Source organism: Nicotiana tabacum, chromosome 15 (genome assembly GCF_000715075.1).
Source record: "Nicotiana tabacum cultivar K326 chromosome 15, ASM71507v2, whole genome shotgun sequence".
NCBI classification, from domain to species: domain Eukaryota; kingdom Viridiplantae; phylum Streptophyta; class Magnoliopsida; order Solanales; family Solanaceae; genus Nicotiana; species Nicotiana tabacum.
This window is the reverse complement of record NC_134094.1, coordinates 96,999,060-97,022,027: the sequence shown is the minus strand read 5'-3', so window position 1 is coordinate 97,022,027 and position 22,968 is coordinate 96,999,060. Positions and strand designations below refer to the sequence as shown.

The 22,968-nt window shown below is 36.7% G+C and overlaps 4 protein-coding genes across 4 annotated transcripts; 3 read left to right on the top strand and 1 right to left on the bottom strand.

The window, feature by feature from the left end:
- The first annotated feature begins 1,219 nt into the window (after positions 1-1,219).
- LOC107766770 (uncharacterized) lies at positions 1,220-8,947 on the top strand. The gene is made up of 2 exons (XM_016585615.2): positions 1,220-1,790; positions 8,160-8,947. The coding sequence occupies exons 1-2, from the start codon at positions 1,418-1,420 to the stop codon at positions 8,768-8,770; spliced, it is 984 nt and encodes a 327-aa protein (XP_016441101.1). The 5' UTR covers positions 1,220-1,417; the 3' UTR covers positions 8,771-8,947.
- Positions 8,948-11,088: 2,141 nt separating this feature from the next.
- LOC107766769 (putative LRR receptor-like serine/threonine-protein kinase At2g16250) lies at positions 11,089-15,163 on the bottom strand. The gene is made up of 4 exons (XM_016585613.2): positions 13,011-15,163; positions 12,745-12,870; positions 12,233-12,255; positions 11,089-12,146 (listed from the first exon to the last, which is right to left on the bottom strand). Exons 1-4 carry the CDS (start codon positions 14,930-14,932, stop codon positions 11,542-11,544), a joined length of 2,676 nt encoding a protein of 891 aa, XP_016441099.1. The 5' UTR covers positions 14,933-15,163; the 3' UTR covers positions 11,089-11,541.
- A 3,373-nt stretch (positions 15,164-18,536) lies between these two features.
- Positions 18,537-18,875, top strand: LOC142169746 (uncharacterized). Its single transcript, XM_075231652.1, has one exon. The coding sequence runs from the start codon at positions 18,537-18,539 to the stop codon at positions 18,873-18,875; it is 339 nt and encodes a 112-aa protein (XP_075087753.1).
- Positions 18,876-22,000: 3,125 nt separating this feature from the next.
- Positions 22,001-22,546, top strand: LOC142169745 (secreted RxLR effector protein 161-like). Its single transcript, XM_075231651.1, has one exon. It carries the CDS (start codon positions 22,001-22,003, stop codon positions 22,544-22,546), a length of 546 nt encoding a protein of 181 aa, XP_075087752.1.
- The last annotated feature ends 422 nt before the right edge of the window (positions 22,547-22,968 follow it).

Genomic DNA, 22,968 nt, shown 5'->3' with positions numbered 1-22,968 from the left:
AACTAAAAAATTTCAGCTTGTTTAGACTGAAGTTTCGGATAAAACTCATGATAAAACTGTAGACTGCAGGACAAAACTTCAGGATATTTTGGTATGGAGTTTTAGCAAATAAACTAAATAACTTCAGCATGCATTAGCAAAAACTCATTAGAAAATTACATACTACAAGATAAAAACTTAAGCATGTTTAGTCTCAAGTTTTAGCAAATGAACTAAAAAACTTCAGCTTGTTTAGACTGATGTTTCGGATAAAACTCATGAAAAAATCGTAGACTGCAGGACAAAACTTCAGCATGTTTTGGTATGAAATTTTAGCAAATGAACTAAATAACTTCAGTATGCATTAGCAAAAACTCATTAGAAAATTACATACTGCAAGACAAAAACTTAGACATGTTTAGTCTGAAGTTTTAGCAAATGAACTATAAAACTTCAGCTTGTTTAGACTGAAGTTTCAGATAAAACTCATGACAAAACTGTAGACTGCAGAATAAATAATTTTAGCATGCATTAGCATGAAGTTTTAGCTTCAATGTGAAACAACTTCATGCTATATTAGCATGAAGTTTTAGCTTCAACATGAAACAACTTCATGCTACATTAGAATGAAGTTTTGGCTTCAACGTGAAACAACTTCATACTACATTAGCATGAAGTTTTAGCTTGTATTTGATTAAAACTTCAGACTTCAACGTGAAACAACTTTTTTTTATATCCTTCATGCATTAAATTTGAAGTTTTGAAAAGTTTTTGAAGATCTATAAGTGAACTTCATGCTATATCCGTCAAACAACTTCATGCAAGTGTGATTCTGAAGATGAATCTGGTTTAAGTTTCTGATTTTTTATAAAGTTGCTGAGAGGAGAGGAGGAGATCTTTTTTCACGAATGAGGTTGCAGATCAAGCGATTAATGCGTGATGTAGGTTTTATATCTTTTGTCAGGGGTATAACTGTCATATTATTATGAATTTTTTGTCAGTTGGTTACCAAATCAATAATTTTTAAAAATAGGGTACAGATTAAAAGGTGGCACAAATATAGGGTAAGACTGCAAATCCCCTAAAATATCTTAGGTCGACTTGCCTTTTTCAGGCACATGAAAGTAGATTTTGAGGCAGACAACCAATATAATGGAAACAAACGTGTACTTGAGTTAGGAAAAAAAAATTGGACCACTCTTATATATGCCCTTCTCTGCTAATAGTAATGCAACAAAAAAAATTATACGAATTGATAGTAGTCGTGGCCTCCTTCATTCCCTTTCTTTATGTAACGAAAAGAAGCTGGACACGATATTTGTGTTCTTTTTTTCTGTGACATTAATTGGTTCTGTGTGGCTCTCTTTTCTTATCCCTACTACTACAAATATTTCTCCTATAAAACTCATGATTTATATTACAACGTCTTAGCATAGAAATGTCTAACCAAGTGAATTCTGTCCAGCAATGGCCAGAATTCATATTACCCAACTCGTTGTATACCGATAATATTAGAGAACTCCATACAGAAATTGAACATAAATGGGATATGTCGCGACGATCAGCGTGCCAGATTGCAGCAGGAAGGGCACTGTGGAGGCATGTGATAAATGATCCACTAGCTGAGTTACTAGCAGGAGAGACATACCTCAAAAGCTTGTATGAAAAGATTAAGAGGGATTGTCTTAATAATGCAACAGAGGTTTCTGGTGTAATGATTGCTGTTAGAACACTATGGTTTGATAAACAAATTGAAGCTGCTCTTAGTTCCTTTGATGGTGGAGCAACACAAGTTGTCCTTCTTGGAGCAGGTAGGTGATAGAAAAGGATTTAACTTATATATGGTGGCCATGTAAATTTATTCATTTTGCATATACTAGCATGTTTAATTTCCAGGTTACGAATCCCACTTTTGATGAACAGTTACCTATAGTTATATTTTAAGTGACCTGACAGTGTAAAAGTTCTTTTTGTACCGTCTGTTGGGCTAAAATAACTTAAAGATACTCTTAACATAGTGTGATACTGTTCGCTTTGGACCAATCCCGCACGATTTTTCTGAGAAGGCCTCACATCATTAAGTGATCTCTATACCTTATAGGCAGATTCCCAATCTTTTCAGCTTCCAATGTGGGACTTCGTTCGCACACCCAACACTGTCATATAGAAGTTAAACTAAGACAAAAGTTAAACTAAATCAACTAGTATGTCTTACTACCAAACTAGTAAGAGTCGGCTAAATGAATCTTTCATATCTTTACATGCTATTCGGACCACTTTCATTCCAGTGCAGGTAAAGAAACTTTTCCTCTATGGTAAACTAGGAGATGTATCAAACTAATCTCTCTGTTGCATCTTAGGCAAAAGATATATGGATGTGTTCCTTCTTGCAACTCAAAGACAATTTCTTATTGGTTAGTAAACTTGTAGTGACTCATCATGAACTAATTAACTTCAAGTATGAGTATGTTAGTCATTCTATTACAAAATTAACAGACCAATGATTCTGCAAAGACTCAGAACATTAATAAGATGCCATGTTCCAGCTTTTGATCAACCAAAAAGCTAGACGTTAACCAGGTAAGGCACTAATCTTATCAACTAATAGAACTGTTGCGAAAGCCGAATATATAGAGAGTGATTAAATCACAACTACTATATCTAAAGGTAGCTAATAAATAGTAAATGAAACAATAATAAAATGAACACCAGAAATTAACGAGGTTCGGCAAAATTTGATTTTTGCCTAATCCTCAGACACAATCAACTAAAATTTATTTCACTCCAAAAATACAAGTGAAATACTACAAGAGAGAAAGAAGATTCAAATGCCTTAGGAGATAAGAAGGCAAGTGAGAGATGTTTACAAATGAACAAAACCCTTGCTATTTATAGAAGGGAAATGACCTTAATAATGTCATGCATGACATCATATTAAGTGTGAACATGCAATGTAAATGCATGAAAAATGCATCTACCAATTTCTTCCTAAAAGGAGGCTTCAAATATTTACACTAGTTCACATTAATCTTGTTAAAATTCAACAAATCTCCACCTTGGCAAGATTCCACTTTTGCAATTTTCTCTTACTGATAAATTTTGATTGTGTCTTCAACTCCAATCTTCAAAGTTCAACAATGTTGATCAAGTTTAAACAATGTTGAAACTTGATCGCAGTCACTACTTTTGTTAGCATATCGGCATGGTTGTCTGTAGTCCGAATTTTCTGCACCATCACTTCACCTTCTTCTATAATATCTCGTACAAAGTGATATCGAACATCAATGTGCTTCGTCCTTGCATGATAAATTTGGTTCTTTGCTAATTGGATAGCACTCTGACTATCACAAAATAGTGTGATATTTTCTTGACCAATACCAAGATCTCTAAGCAACCCTTGAAGCCAAATTGCCTCCTTTACAGCCTCTGTAATTTGCCATGTACTCTGCATCAGTAGTAGACAAAGCAACCGTTGACTGTAAAGTAGACTTCTAACTAAGTGGTGCATTTGCAAAAGTGAAAACATAACCAGTAGTTGATCTATGCTTGTCCAAATCACCCGCATAATCCGAGTCACAATATCCAACCAGATACTGACTATCTTCCTTCTCAAAAATCAATCCAACATCTACAGTATTATAAATATACCGTAGAATCTATTTCACAGCTTGCCAATGCTCCTTTCCTGGACCATGCATATACCTGCTTACAACTCCGATAGCATGTGAAATATCAGGTCTTGTATAAACCATTGCATACATCAAGCTACCAACGGCATTCGCATATGGCACTCTTGACATATACTCTCGTTCAGCTTCATTCTTCGACGACATAGCAGCACTAAGCTTAAAGTGAGGAGCAAGAGGAGTGCTAACTGACTTCGTGTTCTCATTCATGCCAAATCGATCTATTACTTTCTTCAAGTATTCTTTTTGAGATAGATAGAGTTTCTTTGAATGTCTATCTCTTTTTATCTTCATGCCAAGAATTTTTTTTGCCTCACCTAAATCCTTCATCTCAAACTCCTTTCTTAGTTGAATCTTCAACTTCTCAATTTCCTCTTGACTTTTGGAAGCTATCAACATATCATCAACGTATAGGAGAAGATCTATGAAAGATCCATCTTCAAGCTTGCGCACATACACACAATGATCATATTTGCTTCTTCTGTACTTCTGCCGCAATATAAACTTATCAAATCATTTGTACCATTGTCTAGAAGATTGTTTCAATCCGTACAATAATTTTTCAAGTTTGCACACCATATTTTCCTTTTCAGCAACTTTGAATCCTTCTGGCTGAGTCATATAGATTTTCTCTTCCAAGTCTCCATGTAATAATGCAGTTTTTACATCTAACTGAACTAGTTCCAAATTTAACTGTGCTACCAAAGCCAACAAAACTCTAATGGATGAGTGTTTCACAACTGGAGAAAACACCCCATTGTAATCAATTTTCTCCTTTTGAGCGTACCCTTTGGCCACCAATCTTGCTTTGTAGCGAACATCTTCTTGGTTAGGAAATTCTTCTTTCTTTGCAAATACCCATTTGCACCTAATTACTTTCTTGCCCTTCGGGAGATTGGCAAATTTTCATGTGCAATTCTGATGAAGGGACTGCATTTCTTCATCCATGGCAATCCTCCACTTATCTTCTTCTGAACTTTGGATTGTGTCTTTATAAGTGGTAGGAACACCATCAGCTACAATTGAGGCTGCACAAGCCACCGTCTCTATGAGACAAACATATTTCTTTATTGTTCTTTTTGGCTTGTTGGTTGCTATTGATTCAAGTTGTTGTTAGGGTTCCTGAGTTGGAATTTCCCCTTCCACTGACTCTTCTTCCAGGGAAAAATATTCTATTGTTTCCTCGTTTTCTCCCTGTGTTGGGAAAATTAATTTTCCCTCAAACTCCACCTGCTTTAAAGCACAATCAGTTTGTTTGACATCTTCAAATGTCACCTTATCTGTTATGGCAGATACATCAAAGGTAACATCTCTGCTGAATATAACTTTTCTTGTCTCTGGACACCATAATCGGTATCCTTTGACTCCAGAATTAATCCCCATAAATATAGCTTTCTTTGCCCTCGTATCCAATTTTGACTCTTTCACATGATAGTATGCAATTGAGCCAAGCACATGCAAAAAATTATAATTTTTATCAAGTTTTCCATACCATTTTTCAAATGGTGTCTTGCCTCCAATAGCGGCAGATGGTAGACGATTAATGAGGTAGAATGCATATGTTATTGCCTCAGCCCAAAATTCTTTGCCCAAGCTAGCATTGGACAACATACACCGAACCTTCTCCAGCAAAGTCTGGTTCATGCGTTCTGCCACTCCATTCTGTTGTGGTGTATTTCTAACGGTGAAATGTCTCAAAATGCCATCATCTTCACAAATCTTATTGTAAAGATCATTTTTGTATTCTCCACCGTTATCTGTGCGAAGACACTTTATCTTTTTGCCTGTTTGAGTCTCTATCATCGCCTTTCATTTGAGAAAAATTTTCAGCACCTCATCTTTGGTTTTTATAGTATATACCCACACTCTCTGGGAAAAGTCATCAATAAAGGTTACAAAATAGTATTTCCCACCTAATGAAGGTATTTTGGAAGCACCCCAAACATCAGAGTGAACATAATCCAAAATACCTTTAGTATTATAGATTGCTGTTCCAAATTTAACCCTTGTCTGTTTTCCCTTGACACAATGCTCACAAAATTCCAAATTGCAAGTTTTTACTCCTTTTAACAATCCTTGATCTGATAAAATCTTCAAGGATTTTCCTCCGGCATGTCCCAAGCGCATGTGCAATATCTTGGTTGCTTCTGCCTCATTGTCATCACTGGATGTCACTGTTGCTGTCCCAATAACTGTACTATCGCGATAGTGGTACATGTTATTATTTCGCCGAATTCCCTTCATTACCACTAGTGCACCAGAGCATATTCTCATTACCCCATTTTCTACAACGACTTTGAGCCCCTTTGACTCTACGGCTCCTATAGAAATGAGATTTTTCTTCAATTCTAGTACATATCGAACATCTGTTAATATTCTGATCAAATCCATCATAGTTCCTGTATCGGATTGAACCAATACCATATGTGGTAAGAGGATTTTTATTTGCGGTGTGAATAACTCCACATTCTCCTTCTTGAAAATCAACGAGCCAGTCCTTGTTGGGACACATATGATAGCTACAAGCTGAATCCATCAGCCATATGTCAGATGGTTTAAATGTCTCGGTTGTAACTAGTGAGAAATCAGAGTCATCACATCAGCTATATTTGAATCCATGACAACCTTTCCATTGTTAGGTTTGGCCTTGTTTTTCAACTTTGGACAGTCTTTCTTCCAATGCCCCTTTTCTCGGCAAAAGGCACATTCATCTTTGCTGGGTCTAGATCTTGACTTGGATCTTCCTTTCTTCGTTCTCATATGATTTTGAGAATGACCTCTCACGACCAGTGCTTCTCCTTCTCCACTCTTTTGTTTTTCTCTCTTTCTTTGTTCATAGCTGTACAAGGCAGGACAAATTTCTTTGAGAGACACTTTATCATTCCCATGAAGTAGAGTAGTTTCGAGGTACTCGTACTCATCGGAAAGTGAACTTAATAACATTAAGGCCATATATCCATCACTAAAAATCACGTCCATATTCTGCAAATCTGTCGCCAACTTATTAAAGCTGGTGATATGACCATTCATTGTAGTACCAGGAACATATGTGAAGCGTAATAGTCTTTTTTTCATGTAAAGTTTATTTTGACTATTTTTCTTCAAGAATTTATCCTTCAACGCATTCCACAATTTACTTACAGAAGTTTCTTTTGTGTATGGATACTTCTGTTCTCTTGCGAGGTAAGGTCGAATGGTACCACAAGCAACATGATTGATAATCTTCCAATGTCCTTCTCCGATATTGTCTGGTTTCTTTTCTTCTATGGCAATATCTATCTCTTGTTGAAAAAGGACATCAAGAACCTCAGCTTTCCACATCCCGAAATGTCCTGACCCGTCAAAAATTTTAACTGCAAATTTCGCATTTGACATAATTCTTGTCATAAGCGAAGATGCCAACGACGTATTACTGACACCCGATGTGGACTCTTCATTTTTATTATCTCCCATTTTTGCTACAGATACTATTTATTTGATGACAGTACAAAACACTAAAGTAATTCTTTTCTGATGTGGAAGTTCAGACTATGCTGCAACCATAGAGCATACTAAGATAGAACCTTGGCTCTGATACCAATTGTTGCGGAAGTCGAATATATAGAGAGTGATTAAATCACAACTACTATATCTAAATATAGCTAATAAATAGTAAATGAAACAATAATAAAATGAACACCAGAAATTAACGAGGTTCGGCAAAATTTAATTTTTGCCTAGTCCTCGGACACAATCAACTCAAATTTATTTTACTCCAAAAATACAAGTGAAATACTACAAGAGAGAAAGAAGATTCAAATGCCTTAGGAGATAAGAAGGTAAGTGAGAAATGTTTACAAATGAACAAAACTCTTGCTATTTATAGAAGGGAAATGACCTTAATAATGTCATGCATGACATCATATTAAGTGTGAACATGCAATATAAATGCATGAAAAATGCATCTACCAATTTCTTCCTAAAAGGAGGCTTCAAATGTTCACACTAGTTCACATTAATTTTGTCAAAATTCAACAAGAACTGCAGTCATTCACACCCTAGTGACTGGTAATAAGCAATCTCTACAATCTATAAACGGGTCATGACTATTTAAATTGAAACATTCAACTGGATTCGACATACGTGATGCAAAATTTACTTGCTTTGAGTTATCGCAATAACTAGGGAGTTTGAACTATGAATTGGAGTATCCCAATATAAATGTGCATTTTACTCCAAGCATTCTCAGTTCCTCAATGAGGGAGAACCTTGGCACAATGGCAAGAGTTGTCATTGTTGTGACTAGGAGATCTTCCCGTGGAAACAGTCTCTTGCAACAAATGCAAGATAAGGCTACGTACAAAAGACCCAATGTATTCTGGCCTTTTCCTAAACTTGGTGCATTAGCGAGAACTTAGTATATCGATCTGGCATTTTATATGCTTTCTACCCCTGCAATTATTTGAATAGGGACAGTACACAACAGACCAATAATATCAATCTGCTTATCTACAGGTATGGATACAAGGGCATACCGCTTAAGTTGCTTGAAAGAAAGTGATATTTTTGAGGTTGATTTCCCAGAGGTCTTGCAGATGAAAATTACTGTTCTAAAAGAAGCAAGAAATGATCAAAAACACCCGATGATGACATCAAAATCACTGAAGAGAGTGGCAGCTGATTTAAGAGAAAAGGATTGGCTTAAAAAGCTTCAATCATCAGGATTAGAACTAAAGAAAAATACAGTGTGGGTATTAGAAGGCATCCTCTACTATCTATCACATTCTCATGCAATGGAAGTACTCAATGTTATCGCTAATAACTGTGCCTCTGCTCATACAGTACTTTTAGCAGATTTCATGAACAAGCAATCAACCAAAATGTGCAGCTCCATTTTCCATTTCTATAGTGATTGGCCTGATCTGTTATTGCCATCACTAGGATTTTCTCAAGTTAAACTTTCTCAGATTGGTGATCCAGATGCCCATTTCGGGCTGTTGCATAATCCACTAAATTTGTTCAACAAGTTGCGCAGCTTGCCACGGTCAATACAAACTCATCCTGATGATGGAACACCGTGTTGTCGGTTGTATTTGCTTCAGGCTTCTGGAGCACCACCTATTTAAACTATTCTTTGAATCGTGTTAATTGTTACTAATGGTGTTTACTGATAAGCCTAATTTTCTAGCTAGATTAGAAGTAGGCAACATTATTTATTGGTGCCTTGTGGCACTACTGAAACAATTTGAACTAGTGACCATGTCATTCAAGCTATGTTTACTATATGAATGTTTTATTCTTCATATCTAGATAATACTAAACTTAAATATGTGGTGTATCACATATTTGCTTTAGGATTAATCAATCAACTATGGGTCAATCAAAAAACTTAGTTGGGGGTTCATTAGAGTAGAAGAAATATTTTTCTCATATTGATGAAGCAGCTAAGAATGGGAAAAGTACCTCATACAAATCATGATTCAGTTGAAAATATGATATCTCATATTTATGTAGACATGGTCCCATTTAAGTAGTTAAGAGTTCCAATTATAGCTAATCACTTTGCACTACAAAGTTGTAGTAGTATATCGCGCTGATGAGAACTCTGCATAATCCTTATCATTCTGCATTCAAATAGGCACTTTACTACAGATTTTACTTTTGAGACAACATATTGTTTACTATTACAGTGAAAGTTACGTACGTTGTATGTGACATGGTCATTTTATTAGCTCAGCTTATTATGATAGAATTGTGCAGCAGACTTTTGAAAAAAAAAAAAAGAAGAAGAAGAAAAACAAAATCATGAATTCGTTAGTATCACCATTTGTCTGCTACAAAAGAACCATAGCCATGAAATAAGTACCAAATTGACTTCTGTTTTGAGAAGTCTATTATCGGAGGTAGGAGTGGCAAACAGGCGGGTCGGGTTGGATATGGTTCGGGTAAAAAACGGATAAATTATTCGATCCGACCCATATTTAATACGGATAAAAAACGGGTTAACCGACGGATAATATGGGTAACCATATTATCCATGGCTTCATGAATATGATCACTTTTGGGAGAATTCCTAATCTCCCAAACTTGAGGAACCCCCAATTTGAGGCTTTACAAATGTAAAAGTTAAACTCATTAGTTATCCATTGGTTATCCACTTTCTAAATGGATAATATGGTTCTTAACCATATTTGATTCATTTTTAAAAAATTCGTTATCCAAGCAATTTTTTAGTGGATAATATGGGTGGTTAACTGTTTTCTTTTAACCATTTTGTCACTCCTAATCGGAGGTATTCCGTTGTATTAGAAGTTACTTGAACATCAATTTCTTATGCCACGCCATTAGAGAGCCAAAAGACATGCAACGATGAGCGGGAAAAAATGTTGTCATAGAGAAATTTCTGTCAAATTTCTTCCTCTCGTCCCAGACGTCAAGAGTGTACGCAGATCTGTTGTAAGCGATGTTAATATTTATATAAGAGTGTAAAATAAATAACGTTAATTATCACATTTCTAATTTGTAAACGATAATAGTCGTGCATTAGTTTTGTGAAGTCTTAAGGTAGTGGTGTCATTTTATGGTTATTATTTGTCCTGTTTAGACTAAATTATTCAGCTGCTGAGTCTCTGGCTGAGAAAGCCATCCAAAGTAAAAGATAAAAGCTCAGCTCAACAATGAAGAGATGGAGATGCGGGGGATCGAACCCCGTGCCTCTCGCATGCAAAGCGAGCGCTCTACCATTAGAGCTACATCCCATTTTGCTTTACCTTTAGCTGCTATAACAATTAGTCTTCTTTCACCTGGAACTTGCAAACTACTCCTACCTTGTTCTTTTTTTATCGCTACTTATTTGTTCTTTCACTTTCGTAAATTGCAGTTCAGAAAATTGTGGATAACTTTTCATTACGGAGCAATGACGAGTTTCTTTAATGTGATTATGAAATTTCAAATAATCATGTGTTACGCTTTTTGGTTCAGCAATTTTTTCAAAAATGAAAATATCACCTTTTTTATTTGCTTTTGTCTTGAATTTTGATGGATCTCATTAGCCGTTATATGCTCACATCTTAAGGTGCTGATTCTACCAGTCAAAGACAAACTTGAGCATGTACTCGCCTAATAAACATAATAGGCCTGGTGAAGAATATATGTTACATGATTCTCTCTTTTTCTGAATAGTGGCAGATTTAGTATTTAGACGTTGTGAATTTTAAGTCGAAAATCTAACTCTCCTAATGTACTTTTTTCCCACATATATAAAGGGTTTGATACCGAATCATTGATACATGTTGTATTGAGTTTCTTGAACTTATTTAGTCCACCAAGGGATTTATAGTTCAATTGTATCACTTTTTTTCATGCAATCTCAATATATGAGATGTTGAAACTGTAAATCTAGATTATATAGTGCAGACTCTCGACACAAGTTGTATGCTTGTTATCCATCACATCTGTATTTTGCACACAACCAAGGAACATAGTTTACAGAGTAAAGAGGGGAATACAAAGGACTGAACATCCTTTAATATCAACTTTTTTGTCATCAACACGCCTAACAGGATAAACTTTTGAAAGTTTACAAAGACGAGAGCATTTGTAGCCCATCAAAAAAACGAAAAGAAGAAAAACAGAATACATGTACATGGTGTAACAACATTTTCAAAAATACTAATCCAATTTGATAGGCTGCACAGAGAAGGAAAGAGTTTACCTACCGTATGACAATTCATTCTTGCGTGTAGCACGTGGACCCATGTATCCGTAATGATCATAGAATGGCCGCTCATGTAATAAAAAATCAAAAGCCCTGATACTTACAAAACCATTGTCTGCAGAAATGCATTTGGCATAGGTTAACTGCAAATGATGAGATACCTTTGAACTCACAGGATGGCTAGTTCATGTCCTGTCTTTCTATATCTAGTGTTTCCTGAGGTTCGGGGAAAATCTCACTGGATGATCTCTTACACGACGATGAATGCTCATTCCCACTGCTATGAGAATGAGATCCTACTCGTCCTGACTGTTTTAGGTAGTTCATACCCTCTTTGCTTGTTTGGCCACTGGCATTTAAACTATCTTGAGAGCTATGGTGCCAACTACCAAGAAAAGCAGCACTCCACGATCGCCTCAATGAAGTTGTCTGTAGCCTTGTAGAGTTGAAACTTCCTTCCCTAACAACCTTGAAAGGGTTCTCTAGTGCTTTTAGGACGCGTCTCATTTCAGGACGTTTGGAAGGCCTCGGATGAAGACATGCTTTGGCTACTATAGCTACAGCCCACATCTCTTCCAGTAAGTCCTCATCTAGAATTAGAGATGGATCGACGATGTTGGCCACTAATTCTTTCTCCCGTATAGTGATGAAAGGAAGAAATTTGTCCAACCACTCCTTGGTTGAGGCATCATCTGACTGGCTTATGCCAACCTTACCAGTTACAAGCTCGAGTAAGACCTTCCCGAAACAGTATACATCATAAGTGCAACTTGTAAATGAAGATTCTGTTCATGCATAGGGCCAGCATAAGAAGTTGGAATAATAACTCTAAAATCCAACTATATGGTTTTACGAAAAGAATATTACATACCAGCAGTGTCTCCCTCAGGATTCCTGTATATTGTCAAGAAGAAATGTCTTAGAACATTGAACAAAAAGCAATATGAAGAAGAAGTATTCAGAGTCTGTGGAATCTAAATACATGAACTAACTTTTGTCAAATACATTAGGTAAAATTTAAGGCTATTACATATCTGACAAATCGGGAATTAGAATTACTAAACATTTACTAGGAGTAGTACTAGAACTTGTTTTCCTCAGTTTTCCAACTTGCAGGCCTATATTACGAAGGTTAATCAAAATGATTCGACAGACAAGCAGGAGCATCACAAGGCTAGTCAGCAACTTAGAAACAGCATTTTTAAAGCTAGTATTGAGAATGCCTTCCAAATCTTGCAAAGTTTAAAGAAAGACTCAATGGGTAACTGGTCATGAAACATGTTATGATACATAAAAGCATTCATAGTTTCTAAAAGGAAATGCTATAATTATAAATGGCAGGAAAGACGACACAACTTTAACATATATTTAGAAATTACTTACTTTGGCATGCGGAAGATCTTTGTGATCAAATTGTGATTATCACCTTCCTGTGCACACACTTCGCTCAAACTTCCCAGCCTTACTTCAAATCTATCGTCGAGAAGGATACTGCTAGCTTGAACATCTCTTCAACCAGAAAATACAGAAAATAATTAGCTTACTTTACAATAACTGAACTTAATAATGGTTCTGTTACAGCCAAAAATAGAGAATATCATCATTTGAAGAGAAAAACAAGAATGCCAAAATGTGAAAGAAACAAATACCTGTGAACAAGGGGAGGATTACACTCATGGTGTAAATAAGTTAAACCTTCTGCAGTTCCTATTGCAATTTTTAATCTTGTAATCCAATCCAAAGACTGTCGATTTTCGTCTTCTATATCTCTATCCCTGGACAACAAACTGAACAAATCTCCATTGCGCATATATTTGTAGACCAAGAATTTCTCATTCTCAGGCTCTAAGCAGTGGCCCAATAAAGGGACAAACCTATGGTGTGTTATCCAGTTTAACAAATCCAACTCCAACTTGTATGATTCTTTTTCAGACTGAAGTAAACTAACTTTCTTGATAACTATGGGAACAACGCCTTCCAATATTCCCCGGAAAATGTCTCCAGTGTAACCGTGCTTGATAAGGTTTGTTTCATTGAAGTTGCTTGTGGATTGGAGTATCTGTTCATAAGTAAATGATTCGACCGAACCAGATATTTCACTAGAGAACTTCACAGGTGCCTGATTATCTCCTTCCACGACAGGACTAACGTTCGAATTGCATCTTTCATTTGAATTTCCTCTGTAGCATATCTTCAAAAACAATAGAATGGCTAATGCCAAAAGCATAAGAACCCCAAGCCCACCAAAAACTCCAACCATTATAAGAAGGCGCGTATGCCCTCTCTTTGAAGGTCTTTCTGCTGGAGTTTGGCTTGTGCCATTGGTGCCGCCATTGACAAAAACTAGACCCCTATCAGCATAAAATTTACGACAATCTTCTGAACTCCTCTGATTCAAAGACCCTGTAAAGCAATTACTCATAACTTGAATGCCAGAAATAGTTGGTGCTAATCCTTGAAAATAGTTGTTGGACAGATCAATTGATTGAAAATTCTGAACAACAAATGTCACATTTCCAAAGAAGAGATTATTTGAAAGGTTATATGAAGCACTATTGGCACTAAATAAGGTAACATTTGAAACCACACCAGTGAAGTTGTTCCCTGAAATATCAAGAATCCTAAAGTGGGACAATGACCACAAAACATCAGGAATTTCGCCTGCGAATCGATTCCAACTGAGAACTATATACTCCAGTTGAGAAAGATTTGAAAACAAGGTACCAGGCAATGCACCCTCTAGTTCATTATTTCCAATTAACAATTTCCTTAAATTTCTCAATCTTGATAAATCTTCTGACAATGACCCTGACAAGTAATTGTAGCCAAGATCAAGTTCTACTAATTGAGAAAGATTTGCTAGCTGAGCAGGAATATAAGAACTCAGACTATTATTGGATAAGTTGAGAAACTTAAGGCCATGAAATGAACCAAATTCAATAGGGATTGGACCAGACAACAAATTTGAAGACAAATCAAGAACAGTGAGATTCTCAATATCTGAAAAAGAACTTGGAATTGAACCTGTGAGTGAATTACCAGAAAGATTAAGAACCTTTAAAGAACTTAACTTCCCAAATTCTGTAGGAATAGTACCTGTAATTGAATTACTAGACAAAGATAGAGAATTAAGTTTACTTAAACTTCCAAGTGAAGGTGGAAGTGAACCGAGAATTGAGCTTGAACTAAGATCAAGTTCTTTGAGCTGAGTTAATCTTTGACCAAACCAATCTGGAATTGGACCGAGGAGAATGAAACCTGATGAGTTAAAGGATGTCAACTGAGTAAAATTGGCCAAAGAATCAACAGCAAACTGTGGAAACAAACTTCCTTTGTGACTTCTTCTTAGTCCAGTTAACTTTATACTTGTAACTTTGCCATTGGTGCAGCCAATTCCAGTCCAATTGGAGCAGGGGTCTGATTTTCTTGGCCAATCTCTAGCTCTGATGCCCAAAGATGACCTGAGATTCAGCAAATCTTGATGTTCCAAGTTGGAACTCAGTTGGTTCTGCTTAGCTAACACTGAGTAAAAGAACAAGAGAAAAAGAGCAGCCTTGAACTGGGTTCCCATGAAATCTTGTAACAGACTTTTTTTGATGCAGAGGTCTTATTATATACTGTGAAAACTATGTTTCCATTTTCATATTTCCAACAGTTGTTTCAAGAACCTTTAAATATAGATACTTTAGATGCTCAATGCTCCTTTCCAGTGTGTCATGCAAGTACAAATACAAGCTTTTCTACCCTCCAACGTTTTGTCTCTTAAAATGATGATATTTGATTGAATACAAGGTTTAATATTAATTAACTTATTTAGAATACTAGTAATATAAATGTTGAAAAGTTTGTTTGATGGAGAACATATCACATCAAACTTTAAAGTTAGAATAGATTAATGAATTTAAATTCTTAAAAATTGTACAAAATGAAAAGTGCCTCATATAAATTGGATGAATCGAGTACTAAATATTTTTTTTGTACCTGATGTTTATACCAAAATAAATATATTAATCTTAATAGTTAAAAATTAAAGTAAAAATATACATCGATTTAACTATAGTTAACTAATACATGCATATGTGAAAGATACTTTACTTATATTGTTAGTTTAGTGTAAACACTTAGATGCTAGTACTTTGGGTTGATGCAACCTCATGGCAGCGGCTACTAACACATTTATTGTATATTCCGCTCGAATAATAAATATAAGAAGAGAGTTACAAGAATTTTCAAAATATAAATATGTTCAGACAAAGTAAGTGCCAAGTTTAAATATCCCAAAATATAGTGTAAAAGAATAGTCTAACATGAAATCTTGAAACTACAATGACATATGTCTCAGGATATAAAAAACAAATGTTGTATGGCCTACTTGTGAGTTGGAGCAAAGATTTTTTTTGGTCTGCTTGAACTAATGTATGCTCTATTTGGAAGTAGTAAAAGATATAAAGAGCATTAATGGTGAAAAGAGTATCCTCAACTGCCACAACTGCTAAACAAGTGCATCAGCTTCAGCATTTATAAACAAGAGTGCCATTAATGATTTCTTAAGCAGGCAACTGCCAAATTGACTCTCTGCTGCTTGGTCTAGCCTCCTAGGAAGCAGGATAACTGTAGTTTTTTTGTCCTACTCCTGTTTGTGTCGCAGTTGTAGCTTCGGAAAAGTACTCTCTGGGAAATTCTGGTCTTTCTCATCTCGGACAGTAACAAGAATCAGGGTCGGATAAAAAAAATTGTATAAAATCTTGCTAATCAATCGAGAAAGCTTGAAAATCAAATGGAAAAATAACTCAAGTTTGATTTAAGCCAAATTATACTATGTAATTTGTTTGAGTACAATACGTTACCTTTACTTATAAGAGTTAAATCATGTTTAAGGCTTTCTTTCGAGGTTCATTTATATTAACCTCTCCATCTTTCTTTTTTTTTAAAGAATTAACCCGAATTGTCGTTCTTCGGCCGCTTAAATTAAAAATAACCGGCAGATATATAATATATATGCATACTTCATAGATAATGGACTTTGAATATAACTGTATATAATCGGTGTATATCTACAGGGGCGGATACAGCATGAAAGTACCGGGTTCCACAAACCAAGTATTTTCGACGCGTAACATAAATTTATATGTAAAAGTTCACTACAATCACAACAAATAATAGATATGAACCCATAATTTTTAAAATGTAATGGGTTCAACGCTAAGAATCTTAAGGTTGAACCAATAGAGCTTAAATTCCGGATCCTCCTGTGATAATCTATATATACCGGTTAGAAAAAGTTGTTAAAATAGCACGGGCTAGCCAGTTTTCGGACTGGTAATTGAAAAATAGCCAGCGTTTGTAAAGTAATTGAAAAATAGCCATCATTTTGCTGCAACACCGAAAGTTCCAGCATAATATACTGGAAATTGGAGCACCTATGTATGAGCTTCCAGCATATTATGTTGGAACTCTAACACATTATGAAATTCCAGCATGTTATGCAGGAAGTTCACATGTAAAAAATTTGAACTCCAGCATATTATGCTGGAATATTTTTCGGATTTTGAACAGTGTTTTTGTTCAGATTTATCTTTATATGAAAAGTGGCTAAGTTTCGATTACTTTTGAAACTGTAACTATTTTTCAATTACCACTTGTAAATCTGACTATTTTTAAATTTCACCCAAAAAAAGTTATAATGAATTCGATCCATTATTTGTGTAAAGATCCTTTTCTTGGCTATAACCATTTCTCGCGTAAGGCTCGTTAAAGGGAAAGCGATTTCTAGTAGAGTTTATCCATCTCCGGAACTCGAACACAAAATCCTTGTTTAAGGGTGGATCCTATACAGCTTACTCTTAATAGTTTTATCATATTGGTCAAACTTTTCCCGTGTTGGTAGAAAATAGAAACCTTTTCATTTATATTGGGGGTCCCAAATCCCAATTATAGCTAAACTCACGATAATGGAAAACTTAGTTGATTCCATTGCTATAAGGAAATATTTAATGCTATTAAAATGCTTTGCTGAAGAAAATCTTAGACTCTTATGCAACTGTAATTAGCATGACTCCAATATAATAGTCACCTATAATTTGGTAGTCTTATCTAAAAGTATGCTAATCATTACTGATAGGTTATGTGTCATGTTATGTTCTGATGATCTAAAAAACTTAATGATAAAAATTAGATGTGGAACCCGTTACACATCCTCAAAGTGCTCAAAAATAATAACTCTCAAGTTGGGCACAAGTTCCAACAATCAGAGTCAAAGACGCGATAGAGGGAACAGATGGACATCATTTCCCTTGCTGACTGTACCAGTCAACTACTCATAGTTGTAAAGCCGCTGCAATTGTTCCTCTGCACACACGCAACAGTGTGAACAGTGCAGCAGCCACTTTATGGGGAATGCCTTGTACCGGATATTGCTTGCACCACTTGGATAGTATTAACATGAAGCAATGAAGAAAACACATACTTGCACATTCTAGAATTAATCAAGTTTCCTCTCAAGTGTGTTGCCATCCTGCAAGTGACTTCCAAGCTTCAAAAATAAAGAACAATATAATGAAGGACCAGTTTCCAGCATTGTATTATTATATGTCCTTAGTTATTGTGCACCTTTGTTAGAGTGATTTACTTGTAATTCCTACTTAGCTTAGCTAGAAGCATTGTGCAGGAAATCATTTGTAAAATCATAAACCTTGTGTTTGCGTCTTGGTTAGAGTTAGTCAAGTTGTGAGCTTTGTAATAGAGTTATTACAAAGAGGCTTGTAATAGAGTTATTACAAGTGAGTGAGGGATTGAGAGTTTAATTCCTAGGTTACAATAGGTTGTAATCTAAAAGTTGCTCGGTTAGTGAAGTTGAAATCCTACGAGTGTAGGTCGTGATTTTTAATCCAGTGAGTTGGGAGTTTTTCACGTAAAACTCTGTTGTGTCATTTACTTATCTCTTACTGTGTGTATTCTGTGGGAACTGATAGAGAACCTGGTTCTCTATACAGTATGGTGGACCCTAAGTTCCTATCAATTGGTATCAGAGCATGTTCTTTCTATCTGGCTAACACCTAAAAAGGATCCAAATGTCTGCTCCACCAACCTTTAAAGAAGATCAATCAACCTAGAGACTACCAAGATTCAATGGACAGTACTATGGATGGTGGAAGACAAGGATGCATGATTTTATCATGGATGAAGATTCAAAGCTCTGGGATGTTATTTGCGATGGACCTTTAGTCCTTATGAATACCTCTGGCAAACCAGTAGTGACAGTTCCCAAGACAAGGAAGGAATACAATGATGCTGACCGCAAAGCTATAGAGAAGAACTTTCGAGCAAAAAAAATCCTCGTCTGTGGTATTGGACCAGACGAATATAACAGGATCTCTGCTTGTCAATCAGCCAAGGAGATCTGGGAAGCTCTCCACATGGCACACGAAGGAACAACTCAAGTCAATCAGTCGAAGTCCGACATGCTCACCACTCAGTATGAACTCTTCAGGATGAAGGATGATGAATCCATTTAGGACATGTACACTCGATTCACCTCCATCATCAATGAGATACATTCTCTAGGAGAGATCATTCCAAGGAACAAACTTGTCAAGAAAATACTTAGTGTATTACTTGGTTCCTGGGAAAGCAAAGTAACTGTTATCACAGAGGTAAAGGATCTGCAAAAGCTGACCATTGATGAACTCATTGGTAATCTGAAAACTTTTGAAATGAAGAAGAAGAAGGACCATGAAAAAAGAGAGCCCAAAAAGGAGAAGAACCTGGTCCTCAAGGCAGATAACAATGACTCAAGTGGTGAGGATGCTGATATGGCTTATCTGACAAAGCGATTTCAGATAATAGTTCGCAGGAATGGAGGTATTTCAAAAAGGGGCAACTCCAACAAACCAAGAGGGTATGAATTATGTTATAAATGTGGAAAGTCAGGATACTTTATCAAGAACTATCCTCTCCTCAATAAAGACCATTACAAGCACAACACATACAAAGCAGCCAAGAGGAACCCGGTTCCTGACAAGCGATTCAAGAGAAAAGAAGTCGCTGACAATGTTGTGAAACAAGCTCTTGCTACATGGGGAGATTCTTCCAGCCAATCTGGAGAAGATAATGCACAAGGTGATACCTCCATGATGGCAGTTGAAAGTGAAGCAGCTTAATATGACTCTATCTTTGCCTTGATGGCAAAATCTGATGATGATGAGGAAGTAGTGAAAGGAAGCAGCCAAAAATGGTACATGGATAGTAGTTGTTCCAAGAACATAACTGGAAGCATCAATGATTTTCTTTCACTCGAAGCCCTGCAATGAGGGAGTGTGTCCTTTGGCAATGGCAAAAAAGGATACATTCTGGGAGTAGGAAGAATTGGGAAGATACTCACCCACTCAATTGAAAATACGTATTATGTGAATGGCTTGAAATATAGCCTACTGAGTATTTCCAAAATCTGTGACAAAGGAAACAAAGTGGAATTTGTGTCAAAAATCTGCACAGTCACAAATCTTGTGACTGGTGAAGTGGTCCTGATGGAAAAGAGATACAAAAATATTTATGTTGCTGATTTTGAGTCCTTGTAAAATGGGGATCTCACATGTCTAAGTGTTGTTGATGATGATGCTGAACTATGGCACAGAAGATTGGGTCATGCAAGTTTTATGTTGCTTAACAAATTGGTCAAGAAGGACCTGGTTCGTGGCCTGTCTGAGTCAAGCTTCAAAGATCACAAGGTGTGTGATGCATGTGTAAAAGGAAAGCATGGCATGTCCTCCTTCAAGCCTAAAAAGGAAGTTATCACCTCAAGGCCACTTGATCTCCTCCATATGGATCTGTGTGGACCTATGAGGGTGCCGAGTAGAGGAGGAAAGAAGTACATTTTTGTTATAGTGGACGACTATTTTAGATTCACCTAGACCTTGTTCCTCATAACCAAGGATGAAACTTTTCCAGTGTTCACTGCTTTTGTGAAGAAGATCCAAGTGAAAATGAGCCATAATATTGTGTGATAAGATCTGATCATGGCACAGAGTTCGATAATGCAAAATTCGACGAATTCTGTGTTGAAAATGGCATAAGTCATAATTCTTTAGCTCCAAGAACACCTCGACAAAATGGTATTGTGGAGAGGAAAAATAGGACTTTTGAAGACATGGCAAGGACAATGCTGATTGACAGTGGCGTTGCAAGAAGTTTCTGGGCAGAAGCAGTTAACACTACATACTACTTGGTGAATAGGTGCATAATCAGGTCATTTCTAAACAAAACCATGTATGAACTGCTAAACGGGAGGAAACCCAAGCTAACACATTTAAGGACATTTGGCTGTAAATGTTTTGTCCTCAACAATGGCAAGGAAGCACTTGGAAAATTTGATGCCAAAAGTGATGAAGGAATCTTTCTTGGTTATTCATCACAAAGCAAAGCCTACAAAGTCTACAACAAAAGAACTCAATGTATTGAGGAAAACATACATGTGATCTTTGATGAATCACATCACCTATATGGGAAAGATTCACATGATAAGGTTGATCAAGATGGAGAGCAGTCAAAGGTTCCTGGTGAAGTCATTGATATGGAAAATGGAAAGGCTGACATGATGAGTCACGTCAAGGAATCAAATGAAGATGGTGCAGCCGACTCTCCAACTGATACAGAGGAGCCTGGTCCCTCAATCACAACAACTGAAGCATAGACTAGAGTTATTGATGTCATGCAAGAAATGTTGAGCTGAGAAGCGGGACTCATGTCAACAATGGATCACATTCAGAAGAACCTGGATCCTCTCACAATGAGATTCAGGTGTCTAACTGGAAGCACAAAAGTTCACACCCTCTTCAAAATGTGATCACTCCTCTTGACTCAGGGATTCAAACTAGATCAAAGTCAAGAAACTCACTTGCCTTCTCGGCCTTTCTCTCTCAAATTGAGCCCTAAATATCAATGAAGCATTGAAAGATGCTGACTGATTACTGATATGCAAGATAAACTCCATCAATTTGAGGGGAACATCGCATGGCACCTGGTTCCTCGACCTGCTGATAGAACTGTTATAGGAACTAGGTGGGTATTTAAAAACAAACTTGATGAGTTTGGAAACACAACAAGGAACAGGGCAAGGTTAGTAGTTCAAGGCTACAATCAAGAGGAAGGGATTGAAACTTTTGCTCCGGTTGCTCAAATGGAAGCCATCAAAATCCTCATTGCCTTTGCATCTCATATGGAATTCAAATTGTTCCAAATGGATGTCAAAAGTGCATTTCTAAATGGATATCTAAAAGAAGAAGTCTTCGCCAAAAAACCACCTGGCTTCGAATGTCATGAGCATCCTGAGCATGTATTCAAACTTAACAAGGCTTTATACGGGGTGAAGCAGGCTCCTCGTGCATGGTATGAAAGGTTGTCCAAATTCCTCCTAGAAAATGGCTTTACAAGAGGAAAAATCGATAACACCCTATTTTTGAAGAAACGGGGGAGGAACCTGCTCATTGTGCAAGTCTACGTTGACGACATCATCTTTGGTGCAACAAATGATTATCTGTGTGAAAAGTTTGCAAAGCTCATGGGAAGTGAGTTTTAAATGAGCATGATGGGGGAACTGAATTTCTTCTTGGGTCTGCAAGTTAAGCAAACTCCTAAGGGCATAATGATAAGTCAGCAGAAGTACATTAAAGAGCTTCTAAAGAGATTTGAAATGGAAAGTTCAAAGATCATTGATACTCCTATTGCCACTTCCACTCGTCTGGACATGGATGAACCTGGTTCTCCTGTGAACGAGACCATGTACAGAGGTATCATTGGGTCACCCTTGTATCTCACAACAAGCAGACCAGATATCGTATTCAGCATAGGATTATGTGCTAGGTTTCAATCTAATCCAAAGGAATCTCATCTGATGGCCACCAAGAGAATTCTAAGGTATCTCAAAGGAACGCAGGACCTGGTTCTCTACTACCCTTCAAGAGACAATTTCGACTTGATTCGGTATGCTGGCACTGATTATGCTGGTTATCTGGTGGATAGAAAAAGCATGTCTGGCATAACACATTTTCTGGGATCGTGTCTAATTTCATGCGGCATGAGGAAACAAAACTCAGTGGCTCTTTCCATTGCAGAAGCTGAGTATGTGTCTGTTGCCTCTTATTGTGGATCAAGCAGCAGTTGGAGGACTTTGGTGTATTTTCTAGTCTGATAGTTGAAGAGAGTGTTGAAGCCCCACAGACTATAGTCTGTGGCAGTGACGGTTCAGCAACGACCATTCCAAGCTTTGATTTGAACGTTACCAACTCCACAGGTAACATTCCTCTTGTGTCATTTGAATATACTTTGAGGGTAAATGAATAAAAGGTTATTGAGAATATGTCATTAATTGCTGCTGAGGGTGTTTTGGTTAGTGGTTGTGAGGATGTTAATGAGACTGTTGGGTCTCAGGGGGAAGGTAAAGGTCATCCGGAAGAGAGTAGGGAACTGGTGCCTCTTAAAAGTCTAGCACCTGATAGTACTACTGGGGAAACTAATGAGGGATATGTTCCCTCCCCTCAAGAGGAGCCCTATGTTCCTACTTGGGATGAAAATCCCTGCTCTACAAAAGAGCCCCAGGTCAGTACTGATCCT